At 37.2% G+C, this 23,677-nt stretch overlaps 1 protein-coding gene across 1 annotated transcript; it reads left to right on the forward strand.

The window, feature by feature from the left end:
* The first annotated feature begins 5,988 nt into the window (after window positions 1-5,988).
* LOC132103289 (R-spondin-3-like) lies at window positions 5,989-21,996 on the forward strand. The gene is made up of 6 exons (XM_059508267.1): window positions 5,989-6,726; window positions 12,839-13,033; window positions 13,179-13,322; window positions 14,322-14,465; window positions 14,547-14,726; window positions 21,122-21,996. The coding sequence occupies exons 1-6, from the start codon at window positions 6,633-6,635 to the stop codon at window positions 21,313-21,315; spliced, it is 951 nt and encodes a 316-aa protein (XP_059364250.1). The 5' UTR covers window positions 5,989-6,632; the 3' UTR covers window positions 21,316-21,996.
* Window positions 21,997-23,677: the final 1,681 nt, after the last annotated feature.

The following is a 23,677-nucleotide window of genomic DNA, read 5'->3' on the forward strand; positions in this document are numbered from 1 at the left end:
TTAAACAATATATAACGTATTTGATCGTGTTTGGATAATGTTTGAAACATCTCCTATAGGATTCATGTCTACTGTATTTACGTAGTGTTAGTCATTAGAGCAACTGCTGAGGTACTGTTGAGCGACCACCAGCGTAATTAGCACACGGTTTGTTTTATGGAGGGGCTATTATCACTCGCCATAAACAGCCAAAAGTTGCCATTCTCCACCCCAGCAGTCAGGCAGGGGCTTTTTACAGGCCTCTTGTACCCACCACACGGCACACATATGTTTCCTTGTCCTTTCGTGATCGATCAGCACCCTGTCACATCAGTCAGTCCTAGCGAGGCCAGTCTTGTGGCCATTAGTTTCCACCAATGTTGGTCTTAATTATTCAGTGGGTTTTTATAATAAAAACACATTCCTTGAATCACACTGTTTTATAGGTCTTTCATATATTTTTATATGATGGGCTTTTAAGAATGTAATTAGCGCCACTGTGTTTTAACAACTTTCAACACTTTCATTTTTCTTTCAAATTATGAAATACAAAGATCTTGTAACTTAATGGTCAAATGTCCCGCCTTAATTTAAAACACACATCTTTTAGAGTTCTGCATTGTTTGAGAACAACTATTGATTCAAGTGTAATTTAGGGTGCTAGGGTTTAATTTTAAGGTGCTAATGATTAACAACAAAAAATTAGGGACATTTTGTAAGATTAGATTTGTTTAAGTGGTATGAATAACAAGCAATCATTAGGTTTCATAGTATAGTATATCATAGTATAACATTTAATGTGTTATTCAATGTCCAATTTGATTTTACATCCACCTTTTATTTAATTAAACCTCTTAGTCATGTAAATATATATATAAAATAGACTTTCTAACAAAGTGCTTCAGGCCACAATTAGTTGCATGGTTTTGTGAAATACCTTGTGGGTTTATAATATAGCGATTGAGGGTTTAAGGTGTTGTTGACCCAAAACTGACCCAGACAAAATCGTTGCAGAGCAACTTACACTAATTAGCATGCTTTCACAGGGCCTCCAGAACTGATGTTGGAGAAGTGAGAAACTGGTACAGAAGGCAAAAAGCATAAAAACACTGGCTGCACAGGCACAAGTGTGCCCAATACAGCTTTCTTTGTAATGGGTAGGGGGCTCGTTTTATGGACATTTTAGAGACAGAAGATTTCCATTCCATTCAACCATGTGGAATTATTAAAGGTGGTTTTGCCATAGCACAGTCAAAGAGGTGAAATTAGACTGTTTTTCATTTCACAAGTTTCTATTGCAAACACCAAATAGAAAGCAAGGTTTTGTTTTTCTGAATAAAGTTAATGTGTTATATTGTTTTCAGCATGCTGATAATAAATTCTACTTTCACTAGCTTATTTAAGGGAATAGTTCACTCAAGAAAAAATCTGTCATCCTTTACTCACCCTCTTGTTGTTCCAAACCTGTATAACTATTTCCATAGAACACAAGAGGTGAACTTTTGAATAAAATCTCTGTATATTTATGAGAGGTCTTGAGAAGTGATGCAATGCCCAATTCATTAATTGATCTTTTGAGTCCGAGCTTAATGGTCTGAATGGTCCATTTCACACAATCATTCTAAATTAGACATGTGTAGAAGAAAGAAAGTCACATGCATCTAGAGCAACATAAGGGTAAATAGATGCTGATAGAGTTTTCATTTTTGGGTGAACTATCCCTTTAATTTACAGATTGGAGCAGTGTTCTCGGGTTTGTTTTTGTTTTTCTCCATGACCTTTTCTTCTGTCCTCTATAGAGTTCTGTGTTTAACTATCGTGTCTGTATTATTGGTGCTAGAATGATTCCCAGTCAAATAAAGTAAGCTAATAACACCAAGTCAAATCAAAAAGTGGAAAATGTAAAACTTCTGGCAGAGGATTACAACTGCACATACACAAAACATTGGCTCTATGTCTATTCATCTGCCCATGCACTTGCTTTTGCATGTGTGTGTGCATTTATGCTATTACTTTTGAAACCGTATGCCAATGTACAATTTTAGACATAGTTAGTTACATCATTAAAGCAAAACTGGATTTGCCATTATTCTATTGGCTGATGCACTGATCCAACAACAATTTATGTAGCAATAACCAGACAAAGAGTTAAAGGGATAGTTTACGTTCGGTTGCTGGTCCCCATTGACTTCCATAGTATGGAGCAAAAAAAGTAAATGAGGGTGAACTATTTCTTTAAGTTCATCCAATAAAAATCATCATTTACTTACCCTCACGTCGTTCCAAATGTGTATGACTTTCTTTATGTGCAACACTAAAAAAGATACTCTGAAGGACACCACTGGACTTGAACCCCACTGATTCTCAGCATACCAGTGTGGTTATATTTAACTAAAATTTCAACTATTATATGTTTTAATTAACTGATAAAAAAAAACTTAAATAAAGTAAAATAAAAATATTAGATGAAAATGGTTAAAAGTTGTCTGGGCTGAAATAAAATGCATTTAATATAAAAGTACTAAATTAACAATGAACATGAAAACTAAAAAAATGTAAGCTAATTCAAAATATTGATAAATAGTGTTTAAATAGTATAGGGACCTAAAGAATGAAAGAATGTTTGTAACAACATGACAGTAAATGATGGCATATTTTTCTTTTTTCTGTAAACTGTATTTTTGATGTCAAGTGTTTTTTTATTCAGAAATGTAGCTGTTAAGGCTGAATAACTGACAAGCGAGTAGAAAATTTTTGCTGAACTGGTGCATAAGTTTTGACTTTTTGACTCCCTTAGTTGTGTGCTGTCTATTTCTTTAACTCCTTTTTAAACTCAGTGGATGTCAGCTGTGCTTCCAGATGTCCCTGCTCTCTCTCACCCCATCTCATTAAGAGCCTGTAAAAAAGCTGGAGAGTGGCATCATAAAATCCCCACTATAATGAGTGGTTAAGTGCAAACAAACAAATGCGAGAGAGGTCAAGGGCGGCTGAACTGAAAAACTGCAGACTTTCACACACCGGGGTGATCGTTCCCCATTCTTCCCTGACATGTCCAGGGCAGAGAGTGATTACTGCTGGACAATAGGGCAGCCTGGGACAGACAGACCACCTGTTAGGAGGTGGGGAGGAACCTTAATCAAAATGAAAGAGTCTCGGTATCATGCTGATTAATACAAACCGCCAGAGCCTTTATAGACAGCCGATCCCTTCACTGGGAACGGCCCAGGTTGGCTCACGGGTTGCTCGGCAACAGTGGTACTAAGTGAAGTGTTGGAACTGGCGTGATTAAAGCTCTAGAGTGCCATGGGCTCGACTTTGCTGTAGTGAGTAGTTGTCTCGCTGCAGGAATTCAGCAGCCTGCAAATCCCGCTCAAGTCTACCTATGTTGTAGACTTTGCACAGTCTGTTGTCTCATATTAGATCAATTTCAAAGAGCTTTTACACTTTCATTAGGTACATGTGTTTTATGTTGCAGCAGTCAGGCTTAAAGAAGCAGTGCACCACATAGTATTCTATGAGCAATTGTGATTTATTTAGGTTTGAAGTTCTGGCCAACTTAAAGAGAGAGTTCACACACAAAAAAAATAATAATAATTTGTCATCATTTATATGTTCCAAACCTGTATCAGTTTCTTTTTTCTGTTGAGAAAACACATACACACAAAAGATATTTTGAAGAATGTTGGTAACCAAGCAGCTGAGGCTAGCCATTGACATCCATAGTATTTTTTCCATATATAAGTCAATACCTGCTTCTGTTTTGTTTGTTTTTTACTTCACATTATTAAATATATTGATTTATAAATTTAATATTAATAAATGTAATAAATATGATACTAACCTTATCTATCTATATATATATATATCTATCTTGTTCATAAGTCTTTCCTAGTTAAAAACTTGTTGATGAAAAAATATAATTGATTAAAAATAATAAATTAAATCTGAATTCTTCTTTCAACGTCTCTGTATTCAAATTGAAAATTTGCATCCATTTGCTACTTATTCTTTCTTTTTATTTATTTATGTCTATCTATCTGTTTCACAAGGCCTTTTAAAGATGACAAACTTTCTAGTTAAAAAAAAAAAAATATTTCAATGTATTATATTCTACTTTCTATTCAACTTCAAATCACAATTCTGTATCATGTTTGCTATTTCAATACAAATTTAAATTTAGCTATTGAATTGCAAGTTAAAAGGCATGCTCAATTCTGAATTACATGCAACCCTGCTGTTCTGGTACTCCTGCCAGAAGACCTTAAATTATGCTGAGGATTTCAGCGAGCAGGTGAAAGTGAGTATGTGGACTGCAGAGCACTCATACACATGAGTTTGCACATAACTCACCACTTCCCAGTGTTCATGTTTCGCTTATGCAGCTGACCGGCCCAAACCCCTGATTATCTGTTCTTAGCACATGGTATAATCTCCATCCTCTCCTGTCTTCTCCCACCAAATTTGATCCTTCCTGCTCCAGTACCACTAACTCATGCACTGCTGTTTTAATCCCCTAGACTCCAAATAAGAGTATTTCATGACTCTTCAGCATATTAACTAAATCAGCAGCACAATAGCACATCACACCATTCCCTGTCCTGGGATCTCTCGTCTGTGAGGTTGATGGGAGGAGAATGTGATGGGATCAGGATGGATGAGAGAACGTGGAGCTATGTGGTCCCCTTTCTAATGCCTCATGGAGCAACAGGGTCCTGTAATAATAATTTACCATGTCCAGTCTTTCTAGACAGGATTACACAAATGTAAGACAGTAAGCATACATGCTTGCATTTACGCTGACTACCTCCGTGTGTGATATTGCAGACCTCACACATTTACAGTTACCTTTACTCCTTGGTGCACCTGCCCAGCTTCATTTCAGGCTGCTGACGGCTTCTCTCATCAGCCGTCACATAAAGTGACCAAATGACCTCACCTCCTCTTCCCCGCTCCCCATTAGAGCTTGTCCCTGGGACTAATTTATCAGAGAAGTAGGGGGCACAAAGAGGGGCTTTATTCTGTCCCCCCTTCCCATATGAAGATCATCTCCTTTGGAATGTCCACCCCCCACATTGACAACCACAGACTAAACCATGTTTTATCCCTTACAGCTGAATTCACCAAAGACTATACTCATTAATGAATAATAAAGAAAAAAAAACACTGCCGTTAAATCCCTCTAATCTGAAAAGTGACTTCGCTCTCCAGTGGTATAAAACGGTGCTTTACTATAAGTGCTCTAAAAGTTATGGCATTTTCCCCCCCTGCACCTATTGTGATTGATGAAGCAGCCACAACTGGGGAAACATCAGTCCACCTCATATTCTTATAAACATCAACACGCTGGTTAAGAAAAGCAGGCCTCCCCGTCCCACTGCCAGACGTGTAAATAAGCTTCCCTGTGGGAGAAGAGGGAACCACTGCGCTGTGCAGTGCTCTCACGTACACCAGTAATCACCTCCATTGTTTATGCTCCACAGCGCACACACAAAAATACAAGGATTTGTCTTTATGTGGCCAGTGCTGCATATAAACTGAAAATGCATCTCAGACGTGCTAAAACAAAAGCCAGGCAGTGTATTGCCTGTGTGTATTTGCCTGTGACCCCCTCTAGAGGATCACAATGGAACTTCCTCTATTATCGCAACCATATGTTCATTTTCCAGAGATGTTTTTTGAATAGGATTCATAGCTGGATAATATTGGAAACTGATATATAATTAAATGTATTCCAAGTACACGTAAAATTAGATGTAAATAACTTACTAAAAATAAAGAAATTAATTAATTTGTTGTTGATTAATTTCTTGGTTAAGTTCTTGGATGTGTTCTAAATGTGATCTATCTATATATCTATCAACAGCTATTTCCATTCATCGAGTTCTTGAATTTTGGAAAACGTGATGTAATGAAAAAAGCGAGTGCTGGTAGCCAGTGGGGTGTCTGACGTGGGGGGCTCGCCCTCTAAATAAACTTAGGAGTTCAGGGAGGAGAAAGAGACGGCAGAGAGCTGAAGTCATCAGTTACCAGACGAGCACGCGAGCTGAGAGGAGGCGAGAGAAAGGGAGAGGTAGTGAATTGCTCAACCGTGAAACTGTGAGCTATCGAGATTGAATAAAGAAGAGCGACGTCTCGGTGACTTTAGAAATTAAGCGTCAGAGTTTCACTGAAAGTTCCTCGAGATGCTGTGATGAGGATGACGCGAGGACCTCCTACATATTAGGCTCAATAAATAAAGTAACCTTCTCACCTGGACGTGTCGTGCGGAATCACAGTGGGGAATACATACAGTAATTCAGGAAGACAATCCAACTTTACCACCATGCCAGTTTAATTTGATTCCCTCCTCCCCATATTTAAGTTTTGCTTACAGTGCGCTGGATGGAGAACTAACACTTTCATTGTTTCCATGGAATGAGAGGCTCTCTCTTTGGATATCTCACAGTGGCACATATGTGGATTGCCTCCAATATGTTACTGCCGAATCGGCCCAGGTGCATTTGGGCCACTGAAAATTCTGTTTCTCTTGCGCGTGAGCACAGCTGGGGCTTCTGCCCGGTTTAGGAATAACTTATTGAGTAGGTTATTGCACTGATCAACGTGCGATAAGGGACATTGAAATTGACGGGACAAGCATCATTCCCCTGATTACTATGCAATTACAATTGATCTCCATAGTTTTGATCTTGCATTGTATGGAATACACAAACTGTCAGCATCAAGACTCAAGGCACCGGCTAAACAAACGTAAGTTCTACGCGCTGTTGATCTGATGCGTTGCGCACACCTGCTTATCTCTTACGGCCTGTTTGTGTGAAGCACATTCATTTTTTTGTAATCATTATGTTTTGAAATACATGCTATGTTATACTTTTTGAAACGATAAATTATTATTTTATAAGTTAAAGTCTCTTTTGGGAAAATATTGATATTGCATTATCAGGTAATAGGACACGGTTAAGGTTTAGAGTCTTTTTATCATTTTATTTATTTATTTATTGGCAACTAATTTGCTCCACATTTAATAGCCTATAGAATTCTAAATATAAAAAGATAATCAGTGTCATCGACACTCGCAGTATAGCCATATGCTGCTGATAAAAAGCAGTAGGCTTTTTTCAGCAGCTAAAAAATCTGCCGAAACGTAGGCCTATATTTTTTTTAATGACAACTGTTTTTCCCCGTGTATTTTGAGACAAATAGCCTGGGTTGCCAAGTGTGCTGTTCGACAACTGTGGCAGATTTTATCTCACCAATTTATATATAATATGTTATATAAGTATATAATATATATATAAGTCGTATGGTACTGTGTACATTGTATAAGAAACCACCTGTTTCTTGTATTGCAAAGTGTATTGCAAACTTTTTAAATAGTAGGCTATAGGCCTACAGTAAATCAAGCTATTTTCTAAGTGATTCTAAAGTTGATGTTTTTAAAACTATTTTATAAAATGTGAAAATCTGAGAGAAAAAAGGGAAAAAAAACGTTTTTTTTTTTTTTTTTTTATAAAAAAGGGGGTTCGGTTTTTTTGGGGATTTATTGGTTTTATTTAGTGGACTGTTTTTGTTACAAAGACTTGGCAACCCCCAAAACAGCGTAGTGTTGCTTGAGATGAACCAGTCTCAGTGAAACTGCGCTCGTCACTTAAGCCTGTTTTTGATCTTTATTGGTTTGGTGGCTTAGTATGAGGAATATTTCACTTGTATCCCACTGTGAGGACAAAACAGATGCTTAGGCATCCAAGATAAACTTCTGATGGAAAATGTTCCGTTGAGGTAAAAGCTAGAAGACGCGTGAAAATGTGTCACGACAGTGACAGTGACATAATGTTTCAATTTATTAGACACTTTTGAGGTTTGATTCGGACACATAACTTAATCGGCAAGGGACACACTGCTGATTTTGTCATTTAAATTTTGTTTTAGGTTACGTAGCAGTTCTTATGTTAACATACCTTCCATTAACGAGTCACGTATTAGTCGTATTTTGCTTCATTGTCTTGTGCTATCATTGTTGTGGTCAGTGCGAACATGGAAGTATGAATTTTCACACCATTATTAGCCTGTACATTCGTTGTGCACCGCTCTTCCTGCGTCAATGGCCAGTCCAGTGTCGTGTTTGGATCGCTCTCTAGCGGCCACTACATTACGCAGTAAACCCTTTAGTGCGCTTATTGGTCCGTTTGTTGACTGTTCTTTTGCTGCTCGCGGAGATATCACTAACAGAAGCACAGCGCGTTTCCTGTTTTCTTCAAGTTTGCAACAGAGTCGAGTATATCCTTTGAAAAAAAGTGCTGTTTTTGGTTTTACAATTCATGTCCCGAACCTCTCTCACCCCGTCCAGGACCATCTTTATAGTTGAACTGAGCACATCAAATATTTGTACATGTTAAAAAGATTTAGTTTAAACTAACATGCTCAGAAATTCCTCAAAAGATCATTTTAATTAGATGTATTACTGATGAAGGCAAGGCTGTAACCAAATTCTCAGGATTGTGGGGGACCATGTGTAATTTGCGGGTCATGTCCCCCTTCGCTGTCTGTGGTGGTTATTGGCCCTAGATGAAGTGTTTATATGAATATTTTTGGTTTACAAGAGAGAGAAACAAAATTTGGATAAACTCTGAATTGCTCTGAAATACGAAATTCAACAAGCTCCAGAACTGTGTAATTGAGTATGCTTTTATTTCAATAAGCAAGGAGAACAAATAGGTCTCTAAAGGCTCGATTAGAATGAATGCATAAATATGGTCCAAATTAGCTGTTGACAAAGCCAACTATATGCAACAGAATAGCTTTTGGTATCAGGGAGCCACAAAAATGTCATTGTGGCTTTGTGGCACTCACTGGGTTGTTTCAGCTCTGATAGAAAAAAGTGATATTTTGGAATTCAAAATACAAAACCCTTAACCATCTTTTCTGTATTAAACCTAGATGCTGCTAGAATTGTGGACTGTGGTCAGGACATTGTCTTCAGCATACTAAATATGTGCTCTCATGTGTCCAGTCAGACTTTGACAGCTAGTTAGTTCAGCACACAACTGTTATTTTGAATTTAAAGAGGGAAAGATTTGGGTTATCCTTAAATACTAGAAATTTCAGCATATTTTTTTTTTAAATTCACATATCTCAAAATATTTCAAAGAGATGCTTTTAATAGATACGGGTGAGCAGGGTGATGGATATTTATATGCATGGTCAAATCTATGCTGGTGGTGTGTGAATGGTGGCAGACACTGTAGCAATGAAGTGTGACAAACGTGATGACCGCCATCCATTTGTATGCACCAGCCATCATCAGATGCTGCTAATTAAGAGACTTTGAAACGTTTGTGATGGACAGAAACTTGGGTGAATGAACTAATTTATCAGTTCACAGAGAGTGACCAAACGGTCGCCTGACCTCAAACATTTCCTGTCTTCTGTCTGTGCATGTCTGTGTCTCCGCCTTGATGAGTAAAAGCCACAAGGATTTGATTTGCATTTAAAATAGACACCTTTTAAATACCAACGAATTTGTAACATCTGATACTTATAACATCTGAATATTTTCTTTGGATTTTTTGACTGTTTTGCAAAAGTGCTTTATTTGTAAAATTTGTGTATTTTTAGTATATTCTCTATTTGAGGGTTCTAGGTCGCAGAGGACATAAAATGTGAGGTCACCACAAGAAGAAGCCTTGTAAGTAATGTTCCACACAGCTTTGTCAATGACAGGAACTTATATGTGAATAAAGCCATGGCTGTGTTTTTTAGTGAATTATATTTGCTTGTGTGTGGCCTCCCCATGTTGTGAATATCCCAGGAAATCAATTGTGTGGGGCCTGCTTCAATGACTCAAACCACAAGTCTTTGGGCAATAAGTAAACGCTTTTGTTTAATGTCTATGTCTGACATTTTGATATTTAATTAAATTTTAACTGTACTGCTTTACCATTAGATTCTGGGAATGCTTGGTTTTGCGGTCTTCGAGTTTGAACCGTGGAGAAGCGATTGCGAATGTTCGGATTTCAGGAGTGCTCGTGTGGTTGTTATGCAAGCCGACCCAAGGGCTGTGGCAGCGCAAGGGCAGGCAGAATTCCTCAGTGTAAAGGGTTCTGTGAATCAGAGAGCTTTGGCAGGAACACATGTGGGCAAATAGACAGCAGTTGTAAAGATTGCTTAGATATGTCAAACAGAATATCCTTGATCTATGGCAATCTGGCAGCCAAGAGAATCAGGGGAGGGAGACAGAAACAAACAACAACGATGCCCTAGACAGAGTTCAGTAGTATGGAACGTAAGAGCAGGTTGAAAACATCTATCTGTCTGTCTGTCTGTCTGTCTATTTTGGATTGTGTTCAGTAAGGATGCATTATGCATTAAATTGATCTAAAGTGATAATAAAAACATTTCTAATATATATATATGCACGTTTCGCCACAGTTTCAAACAGAAATGTCAACTGAGTGGTGCTAAAACACTGGTTCAATTCATGAACCCTGGCACGTTTTTATTATGTTGATATAGGTACATATTGCTGTGTTTTATTATGTTACTTCTGGTATGTATTGCAGCGGTTCAGAATTCAAATATCCGGGGACTGTCGCTAAAAGTTAGTGCTCTATCGTGTTAGAAATTTGCCTTACACCAAACCCAACCCTAAACCTACCCGATAGTGTTAACAAAAGCAAAACTGATATAAATGCAACCATGCCATTTGAACTTCCTTATATGCAGATTTGAAATGCTTTGTCGAACCATGGTTGCGCAGGGTTCAAACCAGAGCTCCTCACCTCTCAAGTACGTCTCCGTACTTGAGTGTGCTACTGAAAAAACCTACCGCCTATGAAAACCCATAGATATGAAGCTGGATATGTGTGATGCTAACATTCAGAAGCATCAGTTTTCAAATCTCCCAGCATATTAATATTTATTTGAAGTCATAACATGATATTCTTCAAGTAATTGTGCAAAACATTATGCTTTATTAATTGAAACTCTGTAAATTAGTGTGAAAGGGAATAAAAGGTCTCAGAGTTTTACTGCCTCTAGTGTTCATTTATTTTGGAAACTGCAGTGATATGTGCTTAATGGTACGTATTTCGCGTCTTACTAAAAAGTGCACCCAGGTACATTTATGCCATGAGACCAGGTAGAAATCATTATATTAGAAAGATTTCTGAAGGATCATGTGACACTGAAGACTGGAGTAATTGCTGCAGGAAATAGGGATCCTCGTTTCCCATACTTTTTAAACTGCTGCCCTATTTAGGCTTGTGGATGGTTGTAAAAGTCCTCAATATGTAACATCCTTTCAAGTCATGTCATTTCAAATAGAATAAAACTGAAAGTAGAAGCTATTTTTTTAAAACCTCTCTGAAGTTGAGCTAGACCAATCTTCATTGCACCCTACCTCACCCTCATCCAGATGCTCTGATTCAGTCTCTTCTAAAATGCAGAGCCTTTAACCGTCTGAGACTGACCTTTGAAAAACACCTGGAAGCGATTGACTTCAATCAAAGATGCACCTTGAAGCAGCCGAGGAGCTGCTTTGTTTTTTTACTCTGCCGAATTTAGTAAGGTACTGCACTGTACTTTACAGTATGATGCGATTAGATCAGTGAACGTCTGTTCTTCTCACAGTAACTGTGAACTCAATTAATTTTGACTTCTTCAGTTCCTGAGCCAAAACAACAAGGCCATAGTGCATACATATTATTCACAACCCCTTGAGCAATAAACTGAAGAAAACATTCTCTCAAAACTCCTTCAATAAAGTCAGGCCTATTTCTCAGAAATATCATCTCGTTTTGTTTCAAGTCGCTCTCTCCAGAAGGTTTTCAGGTTAGCAATCAGCAATATATTTTAAAGGTAAATCTTATCTTAAGGGATTTGTGAGTGAGAGTGTTTTATAAATATGTCACTGGGACATTGAGAAACCTCTTTGTCATGCATTTGTGGTGGGCGATTTCAGCATGTATTTGCAGCTGGAGGTCTCCAGTGGAGACTAGTTGTTCCGTCTGGGTTTTATGTCACAGTAAGGCCACTCTGTATGTGCGCTTATGAACACCATTGCTACTGTGCTGCCATTTGCGTGCAAACACCGGTATGCAACGTGTCCCTGTTGATTCGTTTCTATGCCGGGAGAATCCACAGATGACTGTTCTTCCTGTTGTGTTTATTATTACACTACATTATGGTCACTGTTGTAGTCTTAATTGATGGCTCTGTTCTTTCCTTTGAGAAGCTGGAATCATTTAGTTGTACCCACCAATCCTGTTTGCTCTTATAAATGTTGAGAATGTCCAAGTAAATACCAAGTATGTTTTTCGTAACTAGCTGCTGGCAGAAGAAGCAAGGCTTTCAGTTTGGTTTTCAAGCCTTTGCAGACATTTGGATTGCTACACATTATATTACGGCATAATGTCTGTTTTTAAATGTGAAACTGTTTACTAAAATGACATTTTTGCATATATATATATATATATATATATATATATATATATATATGGCAAATATTTTTCAGAGGAAGTACATAGAGGACAGGAAATGATGAGAAGGGAATTTTCGTATTCAGTCGGCATTGCACATACAGTATGAGTACCGCAAAACACAATATGAAGTTTGTTTTTACATGCCATTTATCAGCGGATTTATCTGAAATATATTATTCCACAACACACCGCAAAGCCAAAACCAAAACCAAAAAATTTTTCAGGCAACTTAGAAATCCCAGCCAGGACATGCCCAGGAAAAAGAGGTCACATGGTTACCCATATATCCATTACACTTTTCAGACCTTACATTTGCATACATACTTTTTTGAGCACACATGTTGTTTGATCCTAAAGTAAAATTGATGTTTCTCTCACAGAGGGTTCAGGGGTGAGCTCCCAGGGATGCCAGGGAGGCTGTCAGACCTGCTCGGTTTACAATGGCTGTCTGACCTGCAAACCCAAGCTTTTTATTCACCTTGAGAGGGACGGGATGAGGCAGATTGGGGTGTGCCTGCCCTCCTGCCCTAATGGTTTCTACGGCACCCGTTCCCCTGACCGGAACGACTGCATAAGTAAGACACATTTACCTCAGCTTCTCTTTGAAATATTTACTCTACAGATGTACTTATGTCTTGGCTATGGACATTGATGTGTATACTACAGCATTCTCTTCTCAGCTCAGGCAATGTGGTAATGAGTGTGTAACCTGTCTTCCAGAGTGTGGGTCAGAGTGCGAATCTTGCTTTAACAGGCACTTCTGTCTGCACTGCAGAGCGGGCTCCTATTTGCACAAGGGCAAGTGCATGGAGAGCTGTCCAGATGGGCTGATGCCCAGCGATACCAAGAAAGAGTGTGTCCCTGGTGAGTGCCCAGTTTACAGTCACAGATATGAAAAAAGGTTTTACTGTCATTTTTATGTGGCCGACCACCAGTTTTGATTTCAATGCTTGGACTAAATCCTCATCAACTTGACATGAGCGTCATGTAACAGAAATGAAATACTTACCTAGAGTCACAAAACAGTGAGGTTCCAAATCTACACAAATAGATGATTTAAGAAGCTGGGAAAAAAATAAATAAATAAAAGCCTTGCTTCTTCTGCCAGCAGCTAGTTACAAAAAACATACTTGGTATTTACTTGGTATTTTATATATATATATATATATATATATATATATATATATATATATATATATATATATATATATATATATATATATATATATATATATATATATATATATATCAGACTTTCAAAAGCTACATATTAGAGAGAGGATCATTCAAATTCACTAAAATAAATCAAAACATTAAAAGTACACATTAGAGAGAGTGCTGTCTGAATGAACAGAGTCATTCAAATGAATAAGACTTTCAAAAGCTACAAATTACAGAGACGAATATTTTAATAAACTGATTTACTTGAATGAATATGACTTTACACTGCTACATATTAGACAGATGGCCATCTAAATTAACTGATTTACTGCATATTAGATGGATGATTATTACTAGAAAAATTCAGACTTTGCAAACTAGTTTGTATAAAGTAGTTTGTTAAAAGCTACAGTATTATGAACATAGCTGAACACTTTCAGAACAAAAGCTTTTCCACCCTAATTACCCCTACAGAGTGCATATTAGTACCTTAAAAGTACATAGTGATTCCTAAATTGTATGTTTTTGTACCTCTTGAAAAGCTACCACCCCAGTGACAACTTTTGTACCTTTTTTCAGTAGTGTTATTGTCAAGTGTTGAGAGCAGACTGAAAAATGTTGTCCAGTTAGTGACTCCGCAGTTCTTCTAGTGAAGCTAACAGTGTGTGCGTGTGTGTGTGTGTGCATGTGATGGTTTCACAGCATGTCCTGCGGACTGCGACTCCTGTCAGAACAGTGATACGTGTACGAGGTGTGCGCCGGGACATTACCTACTACATGGGCAATGTCATCCTGTCTGCCCAGACGATTTTGAGCCCAATAACTTAATGGAGTGCATCCCAACTGGTTAGTCTCTAACAGAGCACCTGCTATCAAGACACAGTGCTGTATGTATGAGTCTTCACTGACTTGTTAACTGTGTTTTAGTGCACTGTGATGTGGGTGAGTGGAGTGAATGGGGCCCCTGCTCACGCTCAGGTAAAACCTGCGGCTTCAAAAGGGGCGAAGAAACAAGGACCAGGAAGGTCCTACAGAATCCTTCTCCAATGGGAAGCCCGTGCCCTACGACTTCTGATAAGAGGGAATGCTTTGTCAAAAGAAAAAGATGTAAGTGGCCAATATAATTATTAATAAATAGACCCAAATATCGCTGAAAACTGTAAGTCTGATCAACTAGAGGAGTAAAGAGCTGCATGATGGTATCATTAAAACCGTAACCCTATGTATGAGCAATAACAATAGTGATGCTTGACTTAGTGAATGGAATAGCCAGAAGGATGTTGTACAGTTTCCACTGTTTTATAACAAAAAACATAGACTCTACTTATTTTATTATCATATAAATGCTTGTTTTGTATCGTCTGGATAATTATAAATGTGCCAGAAATGTTTCCCGACTGATGCAAAACAAATACATGAAACAGATTCAAGGATCTGTGCAGTTGTAAGCTTAACCATATTTGGACAGTTATGTTTTGAATGTTTATTTGTGTTAGTGGTATTTGTGGGACATTGCTGCTTTATGACAGACAGCAGGCAAACTCGACAGCTCATCACTCTCCACCTCATAAAGACTCAGGGCCTCAGGACAGAGAAAGAGAACAGATGAAAATAAAAAGGGGATGGAGATTTGCATGTGAACTTTTTTAGACTCCAAACACCAATGATATGGATTGATCTCACACACAGATTCAACAGCAAAACACACACACACACACACACACACACACACACAAAACATGCCAAATGTCACTCTGGACCAAAAGCTCTGTAGGCAACATATTAAAGAATCATAGGCACATTTATGATGCAGATATATTTATTTTCCCTGCAGACATGCTGTAATCCTTTGACTTTTGGGGGGCATAAAATATAACTAATAATTGTAAAAAATAAAATAATCATTTGAAATCATTAAAAAAAAAAAAAACAGTTTTACCCTAAATAAATATTTATGCTTGTTAAATTATTGGGTCTCCAAATTCTATAGTAGTGTCAGAAGTCAAAAAGAGCTTTATTGCCAAGTATGTTTGCACATACAAGGAATCTGTTTTAGTGACACAATTTGTTTTAGTTGCATAAAATATAGAATTAAATTTGTTGGACGAAACAAAATATACCCTAAAATATATATTTATGCTCTTTAAATTATGAGGGCCCTCCAATATAACATTGCATAAATAGTTTCCAAAAAAGGAATCCCATGATACACTGTGAGTAAAATACAATTATTAAAAAAATAATAATAATTAAAAATCTATAATAAAAAGATAATAAAAAACATTGTAGACACATACTTACATACAGATAGATAGATTCATGTTAAATTGAAGTGAGTGTTTTATCAGTCCGCTGGGGGCCATGGGTGAGGGGTGCGTTTTATACACTGCAGGCTCGGTTATCAACCTCGACCCCGCTTGTGATTACCCAGCTCCCCCAACTCCTGAAACATCAACTGCGCACTAATTATCTGCTGGGGTTCTGTCCTGTCCGTGTTTATGTTCCACATACACCAAGAGGGTCAGTGGTCTGACCCCCGCCAACTCAAAGTACTCCCACTGACACTGATACATCCTCCTTGTCCACCCCCGACTCCTGATACATACAAACACACACATATGCAACTGTTTTACTTGTTGTTTCCCCAGCCAAATCCCTCTCCATTCTTCTCTCGTTACTTGTCATTTGTCTTTCTTTCGTGTTCTCCCTCTGACTAATCCTGACCTTTTTCTTGCATAGCAGCCCTGCGTCTGGCCCCTGTCCTTTCCCTTTCAGGCTTCATGACTCTAAATTCAACTCCTAGTGTCAACATGTGCTTTTTTTTTCCTTTCTTTTTTGCTCAGTTTTTTAATGTTGATCATATATATTTGGGGTCCATTTAAAAGAAAAAAAAATTTAAATCAAAGATTAAATTGAATAACAGTAATGTTACCAAAGTTGTTCTTTTGATGGTTTAAAAAAAATGCTATTCTTTTCTACTCTACTCATAAAAGAATCCTGGAAAAAAAGTATAATGTTTTTTTACAAAAAACATTAAGCAGCACATCTGTTTTCATCCAATACATACGTACATAAATATTTAAGTAAATTATTTACAATTATAATTTGACAATATTACTGTTTTTACAGTATTTTTTTATCAAATAAATGGCACCTTTTAGAGACTTCTTTCAAAAAATGCCAAACTTTTGAATGGTAGCATACATATATATAATTTGTGTGCGTGTGTGTGTGTACAGGTTTTACCTACATTGTAGACATCAAATATATTTAATAAATATACTTAAATATACTAAGTATACTCAAAGCCCGGGCATTCCTCCTGTGGGACGAGCCAAAGCCCTTAATCCCTGCCTGGCTCCTCCCAAAATCCACCGGACGGTAGCACGCCTGCCAGGGAGGATGTGACCCCCTCCACCCCACCCCATCTCACCCCCGTGGTTCATTAGTGAAATTGTGCCCCACTGCACTGATATTATATCCCATTTCAACCATCTCCACATCTGTGTCCTTAACAGCAGCAGACTGGGACGATATGTTGAAACATCTAGATGGACACAACTATAAGACAAATTCTGTTCTTTTGAATTTTCTATTAATCAAATCAAAATTAAAGAATTATCATGGTTTCCACAAAAAAATAGTAAGCACCACAAGTGCTTTCATCACTGTTAATAATAAGACATTTTCTTCATTTTCTGAAGAATCATGTGACAAAAAAGACTGAAAGGCTGAAAATTCAGTTGTGCCATCACAGAAATTAATAAAAATTGAAAGAGAGCAGTTCCTTTTTGATAATGTTTCACAGTAGTACTATTTAAACTGTATTTCTTATCAAATAAATACGGCTTAAAAAATTTTTTACCAATCCAAACTTTTGTACAGTAGTGTATACCTCACAATGATGAGTTTAGGTCTCATATTGCGACCTAATTTTAAACTCTTATCTACTTTTTAATATTTTAAATGCAGTTTTACACTTTTACACAGAAAAAGGCTTCCATAACTAAAGGAATATCTCTTGAATATCTCAATCTCAAGAGATCTCTTGGATATCTATGTTGTTTCTCTTGGATAGCAATCAGATTAAATGGAGAACAAATGGAGATGTACCTGTTGAGACCTTACAGTTTCTCTGATAATGCTGAAATAAAAAGTAATCTCAAATGTAAAAAAAAATAATAATAATCTCAAATGGGTCTCATCTAGAGTTCAAGAGAGAACAATGTCTCAAACACTGCTCAACATGCTCAAGACCGAAAGTCAAAGCATTCGATATGATGTCATGTATTTCAATAATATTATTCCTGCAAGACCCAATTTCAAAATTAACACTTTATTTATACAGTATGTCACATTCATGTCAATACTGACTAACTCCATTAGGTCTTGTGTCTGAGCTTTGAAAGAGCAACCTCTGAGCCATGAAACTTTCCTCAACAGCTGCATCTGCTTCAGGGGTGGCGAGCAGATGCTCAAGAACATGTTCCATTCCTGAGGGAAATCGCTTGTATCCCAATCGTTGTATGACAGTTTACTGAAAAACCTGACAGCCTTCCAGCTCTGAAAGGGTGGCAGTAAACATATCCAAAATAATCACCACAGAGCTCTGGTCATGTTATGCCTTGGTTTATGGGAAAAGCAGAGGATTACGCCTAATCCACTGATCTCCAAATCATTACGACAAAGACAACAGTGTACGCAGAGGGAACTTCCTGTGTTTAAAGAGACGGGACGGCGAGAGGGGAGGTGATGACAGCGAGTGAAATGTGTGTGTGTGTGTTTAGCTTGGTCAGACACCGTACATGAGTCAGCCTGTTCATAATGCACAGTACAATCACAGCAGATTCAAGCCTGCAGGAGGTGGAGGGGATTTCGCTACATCCTCTTGAACTAGTTTGGTTCACGAAACAAGAGTCGTGCATCTTCATGGGCAAGTTTATTTCGACAGCCAGGGCTACAATGGCACCCTATCGCCCTGGCTGGACCCCAGGAATGTGTGGGTCGGTGTGGGTTGCAGCAGGCAGGGAGTCCGGCGAGAGTCCGGGGGGGGGGGGGGGGGGGTGTCCACCTCAGCGCTTTTCCGATCCTCATCCGTGCCCCACCGATAAGCCTCTGACAATAAAGGAAATTGGCTAGCCATGACTGTAAAGCAACGGCAAGATAAAGTAATATTAACAGAATTTTCGGTTGCACTTTATTTTACAGTATGTGTACTAACATGTACTTATAGTGTACTTACAGTGTATTTATCTAAGAAAGTTCTGGTAATACAAGGTAACTACATGGGGTAGGGTTAGGTTTAGGGGTAGGTTCAGGGTTAGTATCTAGTTATTACATAGTTAGTGTAATAACTATAATAAGTACATAGTATGTACATGAGGAACAGGACTGTAAAATAAAGTGCTACTGAAGTCTTTCTATTTTTGATGTGCTTATCAGTTGTTCGCTTATTAGGGTGTAAAATGTTCAGCTGGGTGGCTTCACCTTGGTTGTTCATCTTGACAGTTTTATTCCAAAGATATGTACTGTACGCTTATTTCAGGAATAGTGTTCCTGGAAGAAACCGAAGTTGTTGCTCAAGAGCACAGTGCTGATAAAGTTCTCTGACTCTGCATTTGATGGGTCACCCCCACCTTTTTGCGTTTCTGCTTTCTAATTGGCACAGAAATGAAAATGCTGTCATAATTTACTCACCTTCATGTTATTGTTTGGAGAATATTTGAAGAATCTTTACTTTTCTGCACAACACTTATAGTGGCCAAACTGATCAAAAAAGGGCCAAAAACTACTATATTAGCGTCCACATCAACGCACGATAACATTCTGTTTATTATATGCATACACTATAGCATTGCTACATTAAATGCTTGAGCTCTTTAAAACAGGATAGGTTCTGATTGGCTATCAATGTTTTTACCACTCATCACATGGAAAAAAAATTGAATTGTTCTGAAAGTGATTGCAACTATATCCTTTCATCGTCCACTCCACACTAGGATTGGTTCATTGTCATCCATCATACAGCTTCAGAAACTCTTAATCAGTGTTATTTTAAAATAATTAATATACAATTATAATATACATTAATATTTTGAATTAGCTTTTATTTTTATCTTTTCATTTTCATTAAGGTGACGATTTTATTATGTGCTTTTGACATTTTATTGAGTTTTTTATTTCATAATACTTTTAGTTTAGTTTGAAATGTCACAAAAAAAATCTCAGGTTTGGAATGAGAGGGTGAGAATATATAAACAGAAATCTCATTTCTAGGTGAAATATCCCTTTAAAACACTGATCAACCATCACTTGACAGACTTGACAAAGAAAGAATGAAATTGAAAAAAGTTGCTGTACATGACTGTCATCTTGTGGTAGACCAGACACAACCAGTTACACATTCCACCAGAAGGTCCTGCTGTTTCACAACTTCATAAATGGTTCTTCATCCTGGATTCCATCCAACTGTTAATAATGGAAGTGATGATTGTCGAAAGGGATGTCTCCCAACCAAAACAGCTGAACATTAAGAACAATGATCAACTTTGGTTGAGTGAGTAATGCCTTCTGGAGCCGGACAGAGATGAATGATGATGGGAAAATCTCTAAAGCCTGTTTAATTGAATGATAGAGTGATTTAACCGGCCTGTCAGTGTCACACCGGTCAGCATGATATTATTCTTATGTGTGCTTTTTCCGGTTACAAAACTTTCTCTTATCCCAGATTAATGTGCATAAACACTGTAAGTAATTTTCCTGGAAAGTGTAAGCACTGGGGTGTTTAAAAACATTACTCATAAGCATCCCAAATTACCCAACCCAAACCGTAAGCGTTATCATGTAAGTTGCTTGTTCTGTGGATTTCTTAATGTTTTTTGAAAGAAGTCTCTTCACCAAGGCTGCATGTATTTGAACACAACACAACAAAATCAGTAATATTTTGAAATATTATTACAATTCAAAAACATTTTTCATTTGAATATGTTTTGTGATTTCGTTGTAATTTATTCTTCTTTTTCTTAAGACGTGATTTAATCTTGTGATGGCAAATCTGAATTTTCCACTTCACTGCTCCAGTCTTCAGTGTCACATGATCATTCAGAAATCATTCTAATATACTGATTTGGTGCTCAAGAAACATGTTTTTGTGGATACCATCATAAATGTTTTCAGGATTCAAAGGATGAATTTATTTTAATTTATTAGAATTCAAATCAAATATATAAATCAATTTAATGCATCCTTGCTGAATAAAAGTATTACATTTCTTTAAGAAAAACTATTTTTTTTACTTTTTAAAAAAATGTTAAATTTTTTTGAGGCAGCATGTACTATTACTTATCTAAGTGATCAGATTTTTATTTGCTGGACAAAAAAAAAAACTTATTAATATATAATTCATATATATAGGAAAATATATAATCCTATATAATTCATATTAATATTTACTAGAATAATTGTTGCAAAATGCCTTAAGCTGTCGCCATTTGTCCTCTCAGGTAAGCCGAAAGGTCAGCGGCGGAGAGAGAAGAAAAAACACTTCAATCTGCAGGATAAAGACAACGGCGAAGCCCGTCGAGAGAGGAAGAGAGAACAAGAGAAGGAGATAATCGACCGAGAGGCTTCAGAAAGCCGGAACAAAACAGAGCACCGTCGCCGGAGGGACCAGAGCAGAGACGATGGAACAGTATAAGCTCCTCACTGCTCCTCTGCCTTTCTTTCCCCTATCAGGCCATGTCACCCCCTCACTCTCTTAACCCCTCGCTGAGGGGGTGTTGCTGCTACCTGTATAATTTAAATGTATACTGTATATGCACATGAGAGAGGGGGCGCTCGTCATCCACACCATTGCAGGCACTGAGGATTCCCCATAACCTCATAGGGCCCCCTTTACCCCCCTCACGCCGGTCTTGTGCTGGATTGAGGCTGAACTGTGTAATGTGGGGCCAGTTATGTCAGTGGATGATCAGTGGAATGTTTTTTTTTTTTTTGTTAAAGTGGGTCCAGGTACAGCGCTGTATCATGGTTTGAGTGTAGGTTTTTGAGACATTAAAGTAGAGTTGTTGTATAAACAAAATACAAAGTAAATTAAAAATTATCATGCTTTACTGGCCACCGTGGACATTGCCTGCCGCCAGAGACTGAGAGACTGAATGTTGATTGGTGCGAATGGCTAATGAACTGGCTTTCTTCATACTTGATGAACAGCAACACTCTAAGTGATTAGTAATTTTTATTCAGTTTTCTCCGAACAAAGTGTTCATTTGCCTGTCTATATACACAGGATTTTCTGAATGGAACAAGCTTTCCACTGAAGCCAGCTGAGCAGAAATCAAAAGCACCTGTATGTCAAATAAACAATATTGAGTTTGTATTCGTTTGTAATTTATTGTCACAAACAAGCATACATATACAACAAACACAATAGTAGCTTATAGCCATAAATGTTTGGTAATACGTATTACTGTTTCGAGATATAAATCAGTCCAATTAAGTTCACATCTAGCCAAGTACAGTTCAAATCCCCAGATGCATTCTTGCGCCACCCCTTTTATTGAGGATGCATCAAGAGGTGACTTGTGCTGGTGCAAGCTTTTTGAACCATACTATAGTAAATTAATTGAATTAATTTGTTGTGGTAATATAGTTGCAACTATATAAACCAATTATTTTTCCCCTATACTGAACTAAGTTTATATTTTATATTATCCTACAAAACACTAGAGTTTAATGTTGTAAAAAGTATACTACAGTATTTATTACAGTTTTTCAGTTCACTAGTTAAAACTACAGTATGCTGTAGCATTCATTAACAAAGTGTTGTAAATACTACATTATATACAGTATGATACACTTTACTATAGTATGGTATTTACTATGATTTCTATAGTATTTTTTCACCTTTTGTAAGCCTCTTATTTTTTATACTTATATATGTTTAATGGCTAAATTGTTAATTAAAGCTGACATTATACAAAAAGAGGCAGCATAGTTTTATATTTGTATGTCATACATTAATTCAGTGAGGATAATCAGAGTATATATCTATATATATATATATATATATATATAATATGCTCAGAATTGCCTAAACAGAATGTTTTCTTAAAATAGCCTTGTGGAGAAAAAAATTCCCCTCAGAAATTCTGCTGTGTAGGCTATTTACATTTTTCTGGTTATCAAATGAAGACATAAAACATTCATTAAATGTTTCTTTTATTTATTGAAAATTAAGCAAACTTAATTTTTTGGTAAAGATGGGATTTACTATTAAAAATAAAACATGGAAGAAATGTTGAGTGATTATTCCTTAAAAAAATAATGTTTGTTTCATTTTAGTTGTAGTAGTAGCAGGCTATGTACATTCTGCTGAACAATAGTAATACATTTCTCAAATACCATGAACACCTTTACAGTTTTGTGTATGTGATGTGACGCTAGTTTTACTCAATTCAAACGGTTAAATGCTCATGAAGTGACTCTCAGTGCAATTCTGGAGATGTTGTTCATGTGTTTACGTCCTTATTTAGTGAGATGACAGACGCTGAAATCACCTCAAGCATCATGGCTTCCCTGTGTAATAAACAAAGACGTGCTTCGGAGCCATTCATTAACACAGACACACAGAACATGCAGGATTCATATTTCAATAGACTTTTTCCGCTTACTATTTACAGGTACTATTCCATATCATGATTTGATTTAAGTGCAATGACCTACCTTTGATTCATTTATTAATTCATTCGAAATTTGACAAATTCTATGACATTTCGCGTTAAACTGTAAATTCCGTTTTTATGACTGGATTCAGCGATTCCATATGCGTTTTCTGCATCGCGGAAATCATAGGGCCTTTCAATCATATCAATTTAAAGAAATATTAACATACAGTATTAACAGTAATAATCATGAAATATTTTGATTGGGACTCAAGTGGACTCATTATAATAAGTCCGATTCCTAATATGTTTGAGTCCGAGTCAATACCGAATCAAAATGCACACGAGTCCATGACAAGAGTCGAGACCGAGTTCAAGACCGAGTCCGAGTACTTA

The sequence above is a fragment of the Carassius carassius genome, chromosome 24, assembly GCF_963082965.1.
Source record: "Carassius carassius chromosome 24, fCarCar2.1, whole genome shotgun sequence".
NCBI lineage: Eukaryota > Metazoa > Chordata > Actinopteri > Cypriniformes > Cyprinidae > Carassius > Carassius carassius.